At 37.3% G+C, this 10,551-nt stretch overlaps 1 protein-coding gene across 1 annotated transcript; it reads right to left on the bottom strand.

Annotated features, from left to right (window-relative positions):
- Positions 1 to 4,398: 4,398 nt before the first annotated feature.
- On the bottom strand, positions 4,399 to 9,787 carry mob3a (MOB kinase activator 3A). The gene is made up of 4 exons (XM_016471506.1): positions 9,555 to 9,787; positions 7,928 to 8,401; positions 5,449 to 5,651; positions 4,399 to 4,769 (listed from the first exon to the last, which is right to left on the bottom strand). The coding sequence occupies exons 2-4, from the start codon at positions 8,343 to 8,345 to the stop codon at positions 4,740 to 4,742; spliced, it is 651 nt and encodes a 216-aa protein (XP_016326992.1). The 5' UTR covers positions 8,346 to 8,401; positions 9,555 to 9,787; the 3' UTR covers positions 4,399 to 4,739.
- Positions 9,788 to 10,551: the final 764 nt, after the last annotated feature.

Genomic DNA, 10,551 nt, shown 5'->3' with positions numbered 1-10,551 from the left:
TTTTTTATATATATATATATATATATATATATATATATATATATATATATATATATTACAATTATTTATTTAAAATTTACATTTTATGATTGAATTATTAGCTTTTCACCAACAGTTTGGGAAACCCTTTCATGAAGAGCAATATTTTCTTGTAGATTATTTAGGAACAATACATGCGCATTATCCACCACTTGAAAACAACATTTGTTACTCTATAAAACACAACTGTCTCATCTGAACTGTAACTTCAACATTCCTTTCCCTTAACAGGATGGATGGGAATGTTAGAATTCACAGGCATGCACACGATCGTGACACCGGCACAATTTACAGACATGCTGAGTCGGAGATAGACGGTTAGAAGTATATCCCAACGCTTAATGAAAGCTTTGATGATTTCGATCCTTTGAATGAGCCAAACGAAATGACTGAGATACGAGCCCTAGACATGGCAGTTTTGATACCAGAATCATTTCAGATTCCATACAGTGTACACTGTCACAGAAACATAGTGAAACTTTCTTATCCTAAACTCACAAGGTTATGTCAATAGTAATATATTATGTTATTCAGTGGCTCAGGCTTTATTTTCTCAGGTGGTCAAACAAGTCAACGCCACTTAGAGCCATTTGGGTCCGAGGGACATCTTGTGACTTCCCCCTCCCTCCTGTCTATCTCTATGGTTGGCCTCTCAGTTTGTTTTGGCCTATATATTCAGCCATGAAAACAGCCCCAAAGATTACGCAAAGTTCAGAGCGAGGCTTCCGAGGAAAGAAGCACTTGATGAAATGCCAAGTTATGTTGAAAACAAGCCACGTGATAGAGGAGGGGCAGACGGTACTCTGGGTTAACAGAGTGGGGCCTTCGCAAAAGGGTCCAAATGGTATTCTAACTCTCCATTGGGTAGGAATGCATAACAGAGTCAATAACAGAAGCACACACATGTACATTTCAAAGAGGGTGGGATCTGATTGGTGAGGTTCTGTGGGTGTGTTACAAAGAGTAATGTCTGGTTGTTCTGTATGAAACAACTAATCTGCATTTGAATGTACAGTGCAAGAACATATGTGACATTTTTGTTGGGGAGGAAAAGTGAGGAAAGTGGAGAAAGTGAGAAAGAGAGGTGTTTGTATGATGACAGTGGAGTGTGAAAGTGAGAGTGTAAGTGCGTTGGAGTGGGAGAGAAAGACAGACGAGTGTGTGTGTGTGTGTGGCAGAGTTTGAAAAATCCTTATTTGTCCGGGAGAGCAGAAGGAGTTCGTCTGTTTTGTTGGGTAGAGAGCGGAGATTTGCCAGATGGATGCTTGGCAACGGCGTCCTGAATCCGCACTGTCTGAGCTTGACGAGCGCGCCGGCTCGCTTCCCCCCGTCTGTGCGTCCTGAAGCGCTTGATCAGCGCAGCTGCTCCCCCGACTACAATGTCCAGCAAAACATCAGAATAGTCGAAAACCGGTGAAATATCGGGTGGTGTGTACTGCCGAATGTCCAGCAATTCGTCTCTGGTGAAACTGATTGCAGGGATATAACTAAAGACAGGACAAACTAACAAAAACATAAAAACAACTGCGGAGCACGCCACGGAGGCAGCCATCACCGTCGGCGTCATCGTTAGAAAACGATGGGTACTCTTTGGGCACTCTGTAGTCCTCTTCTGTTACATCAAGGGTGTGTAGGTTTTCCGAGGAGTCAGCTACATACACACATAATTAAGATTTATTCACACTTCTGCCGAAGCACCTAAACGTTTCCTGGAATCAAAATCCATGTGGCAGGAAAGCATGAACAGCTTATAAAATGACAGTCATCCGAAACATTAGACACTGACAGCAGAATGCACCTGAATGTGATTAAATCCACACTACCTGCTTAACCTGAGAGTGTGGATTACATGGTATTACAGTTTGGGTGCACCGAAATAAGGCATACATAATTAGCCAAGGTTTGGCTAATTAACAAAACTAATACATGAAACTAATGAAGTTGTGTAACTGTGGAGGAAAGCGTGCAATTCCTCTTTCCTCTTAAAGGAAGAATTTTGTCCAGCCCTAAAATATTTTTCTGATTAAGCAATGTGTCCTGGGCCCCTATTGCGCAAGCGTGCTTTTTTTTCAGTTTCTCCTAGAAATCTCCTAGAAATTGGAAATCCTCCAGGCACCAAACAATAAACCCCGAATATGAAAATACTAGTGGAACAGATGGAAAAATATTTGCATGCCTGAGAGTCAGAATAGTTTGAGTTTACAAAAGAACAAAACAGTGACGTAAATGCGCAGGTAAAAAAACAATAACAACAACTTTAAATTAAGTACAGGATCACACTGAACTAATTTTTAGATAAAGCATATCCCAATTCATTATATTTAAATAGCCCACAGATAGCCTATAGATCATGTATGACATATATCTAGATCTACTAAATGTCCTTAGATATGTATACATATTATGTACACTTATCTAAGGATGTTTCTATCATAAAACTCGTTTGTTCGTTTTTTCCCCTAGCAATATTAGCTATTAAACTGTATGGGTTTGTGCAAAGATTTATTTTAGTTCCAGAGTCCCAGTGTTACAGTAGTCCAGTATAAAATAGCATATTCGAATTCCAAGATAGACAACCTTATGCAACATTTACCCGCACTGAATCAGCTTGAAGGTGCCAATGCTTGATCACAGTGTGTTTTCATCTCGTTCTGCACGTATCCTCCACACGTATCCTCCACTCGAGGAGCATGAGGTCAAAGCCCCGCCCACTGACGTGCCGTTTCCTCTTCATTCCAGGTCTGGTACATTCCGACAGAACACAAGAGTATCGTTGTTGCGGTTCTTGCAGATCCAGATAATTACACGTAACACACGGCCAGGCGTGTTGTTTTGTTGCTGAAAGCGAAAGAAAACGTCTGTTATGGTGCGGATCTGTTGATCAGTGCCGCAGGAATGTAACGGGGCAGCAGCAGCGTTGTGATTAATCTGATGCAACTCACATTTATAACCCTTTCCAAAAACTATATTTAGAGACGAATACATTTATTGTGTGTATGCATGCGCATATACAACATGTGCACATTTGCTAAAGTAGCTAAGTTATTAGTTTGTATTACGTGTTAGTAGCATAGATTGTGTTTACATTTTTTTATGCAGCGTTTTCATGTAGCGAAGCTGTTTTTCTATATTTTACATAACAATGCTCTGTAAAACGAATCACTCTTTTGTGTCGGTTCTTTGAATCAGTCGATCACACTCGCGAATTGATTCCGTTATGGACATTAATTAATGTAACCTATGGTACATACTGTATACGGCCGTAGATTATGATTATTTTTAATATTACATAAAAATTAAGTAGCTTAAACGCTGCAAGCTTGTAGCTTGGAATATAAATAGCCTACGTTCTCTGAACAATAGCTTTCAGTTTTGAGGCAGCTTCATTTTGAGTAGATTACATTTGTGCATCAAAACACTTAAAGTGCATATAAACTTTGTAAACCCTTTTTGCCAACGAAGCTTTTTGAATTGGCTTGAATCTGTAAGATCTTAACTTGGTTTTGGAAATGGGCTTTAACGAGCATATAACATGACCTTGTTGCAGCGTTCGACGTCAGTGTTGCATGACACTAAAACACGCCCTCTCATTATAATGCAGAGACTACTGGAAAAATCTGGAATTGAGGGCAGCAGATTGAAGATTGCGACATAGAGAGGTGATGTTGAAGTCAAGGTGGAGCAAGATTAACAGTTAACGATTTCATCATCCAGATAAACTGGGGCTGAAGAATTATTTCCTCTAAACGTGCAACTCAGCACTTATTCAGCATGTAGGCTGGTAGACAACAGAGCAGAGATCACTATGAACTCATTACACATTGGCTGATTAGTCGTAGATAAAACGCTAAAGATAGAACAAGTATAAAAGAGCATTGTCCAAAAAATGAAAACCCATTGCATAACCAAATTGTGGACCTAGTTTAATAAAATTAGTGATCGGAGCTCAAGGTAATGCAACATTTCATCATCCAAGTCTGTGTGGTGATATGCTTTTATCGCCATCTAGTGGACAGAGACTAGAATCAGCAGGCTTAAATTATTACACAATTATTTCTGTCAACCCTTTAACTGCAATCTAATTTAATTGTAAAGATTATGAGAAGGCTGAGAGACAAAACCTGAAAAGACAGTAAGCTGGAGAAACAGGATTGTTTTTCATTTAAGACACAGATAAGCAAAAAATCCACATGACATACCAGGTTGTGAAAGAAAATGGCAGCGATGATGTGCTGAATGATGTCTCAAATGTTTATAGTAGTCAGACATTAAGTCCTACCGCGTTATCAACTTTTTAGTTAAAATGAATGATGATGAGAACATGACCAGTAACCAAGAACAGAATCAATGACATACAGACAAGAGGAAGTGGTTTTAATATCTCAACGACATACATAAATAGTCAAATATAATCTGTATGTTAAAGATTATAACAGTTCGACAGAACAAAAGGAATGATTCAGGACAAATTTGGAAAAACAAAAATAATTGATAATACTGATTTCTATTAAAAATACTCTCCATATGCCTACACATGAGATTATAGAGATGTACATGTCTGTCCCTAAACAGAATATTACAGTACTTTAAAAGCGTATAAAAATAAAGTCTTTGAAAGTTTGGTTTCTGTTTCATCTGCTTTTAAACTGTAAATTTGCATGGTTCTGATCTGTCTGGAATGTAAAGGTCCGCTCTCTTTTTCAGTGGCACATCCGTGCTGTCATCTCTTTCTGTTAAGAGAAATAAACACTGCGTCAGGTATGACAAACCATCACAAAACCACAAACTTCAGCCATCATCACGTATGTTCAGTCAGCTACCACAAGCTTTGTTTCAAATAAAAAAAACAACCTGCCTCTTAAATTATAATCGTTTCTTATTCATTTATGCAATTAAACACGTTGTTTTAAAATGTGAAATACATGAAGATCATATAATTCCCTGTGTTTAAATATACTTTTCAGATGGAAACACACTATGCAAACAGCCACGAGCTCCTGATGTCAGTAACAGGACCTGCGGGTGACACCTGATCCCACGGCACCAATTCAACTGTGACTACTGAGATAATGAACTGCTGCGTCTATAGACGAAGGGTTTTTCTGCATTAGGAGCTCGGACGCTCATTAACTGCCTGTGAGAAAATGATAGAGGCTGGAATATCAAAACCGCTGACTCATCCTGTCCTAGTGTGGCCCTATCAATTAGCAAAGCCATTATAAAATGGGCTTGTTAGCTACTAATCATGACATGACGCATTAGTGCTTGTTTCTGTATCAGTCGCTCTTTGTTTCTCAGTTTCTGCTCTCATTAAGTTATGGAAAATCACGTTTTTAAAACCATGCACACATAAAGAGATGCATGCACAAATATAATATAAAATTTTTTGGCTTTTATACATATGCTTACCAGAGGTTCCAGCTCTTTGTGGTCTATGAGGCTGAATTCAGTAACAAAGTAATAGAAATGTTTGTAACAGGTGTTCACGTGGGCCTCTGCTCCCATCTGGCTCACGCGGTCAAAGTGGTGGATGTAGACGTGGACAAAGACTCGGAACAAACGAGACAAGATCTTCTTTGCTACCTGCATGAAGGTCTTAGGGAATGGCGTACCTAAAAAGAAACAACACATGAAAATATAACATACGTTTCAATGTGAAAGCAGTCAAAAGAATGACTGTGTCTAAAACACCTACACTTTTACTATAGTAAAACCATGGTTAATTTTCAGAAGGGTGTTTATCAGTCAAATTCATTTAAAACTGTCAATTCAACAGATATGAAATATGATCAGTAAGAGAAAAATACTCTTAATGAGAAGACAATCGCTGGACCAATATATTGGGGAAATATATTTATTATTCAGAAAGCATATTTATAGGAACATTTCAACAGGTTGAGGATAATTCATGTTAATGCAGAGAATATGATAAAATCTTTTCTTTTTTTTTTTTTTTTTTTGCAAAGTATGGTAGCATACAAAATTATATACACTAACATTTAAAAGTTTGGGGTCAGTAAGATTTTTTTGAAGAAATTAATACTTACATTCAGCAAGGGCACAGTAGATTTGTTTAAAAGTGACAGTATAGACATTTATAGTGTTACAAAAGATTTATTTTTTAAATGTATGCTGTTCATTTGAAATTTCTATTCATCAAAGAATCCTGAAATATCTTTCACGATTTCCACGGAAAAATATTTTTTTATTGAGCACCCGCATATTAGAATTTCTGAAGGATCATGTGACACTGAAAACTGGAGTAATGACTGCTGAAAATCCAGATTTGCCATCACAGGAAGACATTTAAAAATATATTTATATAGAACAATTATTTTAAATTGTCATAATATTTTAGAAACTCTTACGACCATAAACTTTCAAATGGTAGTCTAGGTTGAAGTGCAAGTGGGTTTATGAGGGTTAGTAATTTCTCATTGTGACTTCACATCCTTATCAGGTCCTAACATATGAAACTACATCAAACAAGGTATTTGTAGATTAAAGACAGAACTGAGACAACATGTTGAGCCTGCTGATATCATCAGAGGAAACAAGTGCCTCATATCTCTGGATGGGAGAAAATTCTTTATTGCTTTCCTTTCTCATCCGCACGTCCATCTGGGACACGTGCTACGATGGATTATAAATTGCAGAATCGTATTTCCCCAGCGCCGTATATTAATAGAGTCCTGCGATCTAACCTGTATGCAGACAACCATGTCCTTATACACGGCAGATTCTTCGACTGTCTCGTTGCGTTAGCAGACTTGGTCTATTTATATCCCACTGTAAATTGTATGACCCAATTTGAAAGGCACCACAGATGTCAGATGGCAGGTTGAGGATAATGAGACAAAGCCTGGGAAGTCAAACACTACACTTGACGATCCCAAGTTTTCTGCATATTTGACTATCTATACCTTGAATTGGAGTTTATTTATCATCTTAAATGCTGCTGCAAATGGTCAACAAGTTACTTTTTATACGGTGACCTATATGATGGCCATTTTGAGACATCCGTGCTATACTAGAAGTGTCTTTAAATGTCGGCATAGCTCATTCTGATGACCTACAGAGGTTTAGGTTTGGAGGACTAAAAAGAGAATAAATACAGCAGCGTCAAAAGCTACTATATTTGGACATTTAAGCCACATTTTGATGACTTTTGAATGTTACTGCATTGCACAAAAAAATCCAATGATTTGGCATTAATTTTAAAGAATTATAAGCATAAGCACACTTTTCAAGCTAGGTTTTAAATGATTAAACAATTGACATACTAATAAAAGACTGATTTCATACTATGTTCACTAAAAATAATTTGAATCAATTATAACTAGAAGTTAGTTATGAGATAAAATCTTGAATAATCCTTTGATATTTCAATATAATTAATCTATTTTAAATGTGACTTTGGTGATCAAATACATTTTCAGCTATTAATGAATTAATTCACTCCTTAATACACTCTTAAAAAATAAGGTTCCAAAAGGAGTGGTTTGTAGTGATGCAACTGAAGAACCATTTTCTAAAAACATTTATGAAAAGAACTATTCTTCACTAGTTTGAAGAATATTTCAATAACCCGAAGAACGATCTTGGCACAATGGGTAGACTCCATGGATGTTAAAGGTTCTTCAATGAACCACTGATGCCAATAAAGAGCCTTTATTTTGAAGATGTAAGCAAACTTACTCAAACCTTATCCCTTATCTACAGTGAAGTAAACAGTAAGTTATGGAAGATTTGAATAAAAAAAAAATATATATATTCTTGTATTGAAAGAATTTGGGCTTTAAACTTGATTAACAACTAAACATTTCCAACAAATCAAGGAAATGTTGGTGTAAATCCAAATGTTTTGTTTGGATCATTTGGTCCTTACCAACATTAGTGGGGAAGATCTGCTCATTGTTGATCTGGACCTCAATCCATTCCATTAGCAGGCTCATGTATTTGGGTGCAGAGAGAGCGGTGGGCTTCTTGTACTTTTGCTCATCCTGCCAGCGGTACTCGTACTTCGGCCCGCCGGACATAACGGGGCAGGTCTGGTCTGTGCAGGAGTCGCTGATGGTGCCGTAGATGAGGTTGATGCGATTAAAGAAATCCACCACGTGAACGGCCACCCAGTCATTGAGGTCTTCGCCGTGCGGCAGCTGCACCGCCTGCTTCAGGTCCAGGCCAGCATTTAGGGATGCCTGTGCTTTCTTGTGCAACTCAAAGCGCTGCGTTCCAGGCTCAAACTTGCGCTTGGGCCGGAATGTTCTGTCCTTGTTGAAGACTTGTTTTAGGGCCATGGACATGGTTGCTGGGGGATGGGATGGTTGTGTAATGTGTCTAAAATGAGCCTTTTGATAGCCTGAAATGAGAAATTAAAGACCAGATAAACAAGGACAACATTGTGTGGAGGCTTTTCAGTATCACTGATTGAGGAAGGACGGATACTGAATGAGAAAAAGGGAGAGAAAATAAAACTAGGTCAAACGTTGTCTCCTCCAGGGTTCCCAGACCTTTTGGAAGACGATTTAATATTATAAGACGAGAACATATTATTTACAATACAATATTATTTGGTGCTTAGCAAGATAAAAACATTAACTAAAGAGGACTTTATTAATTTCCATGACTTTAATATTTCTAAGGTTTAGAGATGGGAACCCTGGTAGACAAAACATTAAAAGAGTGCTTGAGATTTTCTGATTTCTTCTGGTTGTGACACTGAAATAACTTAATATTTTTCGACCAACATTTAATTCTTACACATTCATTTTCTCAAACTCAAGGATTAATTCCAATCTGCTGTGCTTCAACATAAGCAGCAAAATGGCACATGTACTGAGAAGCAGTAAACAGATTTTCTCAGTTTAACCAGCTGAACAAACAATATATCATATATGTTTAAAAAAAAGCTGGTCACTGAACAGGTTGTATACAGAGGTATTATATTTAGAATATTAGGGGAATTAATGAGTAATTTCCTGTTGGGCACCATGGGTGGCATTTACTGTGGCCAGGGCAGGGGGATTCCACCAATTTCTATAATATTTACAGTATGTTTATTAACAACACAGAACACATCTATTTCAAAAGTAGGCCTATGCATTTAAAATATATATATTTTTTAGATAATTTAAATACTAATTTTTAAGTTAAATATACATATACATGTACATACATTAAACAGCTTTTAAATAGATTTTTTTTTAAATATTGTAAACATGTAAATATGTACATGTTTGTAAATGAATGGATGCCAATAGCATACATCAAAAGCAAAACAACATGTTGCGCGAGACGCTCGTCTGTCTACACGGCAATTCAGTATGACGATGTCGTTTTTAATGGCGTGACCAGGACTGATAATCACACAAATTTCACTTTCAAGGAAACACATAGGTGCGACAACAAAATAACCTTTGTAAAATCGCGAACTGAATACCCAGAACGTACAAAATAACGATATTGTTAAGCAAATGTTTACGTAGCGTACAGTGAAGTTGAAGCAAACTTACCGAGCGAGCGCCTTTCTTGTTCCGCTTTGATGTGAACTGCCTTTTTACACCGACCTCTATTTTGTACGTTATTCAAGAGCGTTCTTGGTTATTGTAATTACATTGTATTTGCAATTGTTATAGAATTAAAAGGAACGTGGCCTTCGTACTGTAACAATTATTAAGTCCACACTTTCGAAGGAAACCACAAGCCCCTCCCTGCTGAGCGAAGTACACTTCCTCTATTGAAACATCAGTGGAGCCTCTCCAGTCTGCCACTGAACATGAAGGAAGTGTATTGCACGGTGATCGAGAAGTGCAAAGCAAATCACAATTCTGAAAACAAAATATCGTAAAGGCATTTATTTTCAATAAAAATTAAGGAAATAATCAAAAAGTTGAAAATAAAGTATGGGGTAGGGTTAGCGTAGGTGTAGGGAGGGCTTTATTGTACCAATAAGGTGGCATCCATTTAATAATTAAAATTATAATTTACACTCAATACGTTATTATTGCATACTGTTTTATAATGTACTACAATACTGAAGTGCAGATAATTGCCACTATTTGCAACAAGTAGTATACTTGATAGTAGAAATCCTGCTATTTTAACATAGTGTAAATAGGTATTTGCACTTAGTGTAAATAGCATATTGCTAAAAATATTGCTATTTTCACTTAGTGTAAATAGAATCCATTGCTAATACGAGATTTGAAAAGGGAGGGAAAAACAAAAGTTCGGCAAAAGGAGGAATTGAACCCGGGTCGATCGCGTCAAAACACCAATGACACGCGCTTATTCATCTGCGCCACTGGAGCTGATGTTTTACAGCCACTTTTAACTAAATGTAAATAGACACCCCGTATTTTTTATTCCAGCGTAAGGGCAATTCATACAATACAGGTGTCTATTTACATTTAGTTAAAAGTGGCTGTAAAACATCAGCTCCAGTGGTGCAGATAGATAAGCGTGTGTTGTAGGCCTTTTGACGCGATCGACCCGGGTTCGATTCTTCCT

The sequence above is a fragment of the Sinocyclocheilus anshuiensis genome, unplaced genomic scaffold, assembly GCF_001515605.1.
Source record: "Sinocyclocheilus anshuiensis isolate Anshui unplaced genomic scaffold, SAMN03320099.WGS_v1.1 scaffold1403, whole genome shotgun sequence".
Classification (NCBI taxonomy): domain Eukaryota; kingdom Metazoa; phylum Chordata; class Actinopteri; order Cypriniformes; family Cyprinidae; genus Sinocyclocheilus; species Sinocyclocheilus anshuiensis.
Note: the sequence above shows the minus strand (reverse complement) of the source record. Positions and strands in the feature narration are given on the sequence as shown.

Coding starts and splice junctions, on each gene's coding strand:
- mob3a (XM_016471506.1), bottom strand. CDS start 8,345: ATGTCCATGGCCCTAAAACAAGTCTTCAACAAGGACAGAACATTCCGG. Junction 5,652..7,927: donor GATCTTCCCCACTAATGTTG/GTAAGGACCAAA, acceptor GTTTCTTTTTAG/GTACGCCATTCCCTAAGACC. Junction 4,770..5,448: donor ACAAAGAGCTGGAACCTCTG/GTAAGCATATGT, acceptor TTCTCTTAACAG/AAAGAGATGACAGCACGGAT.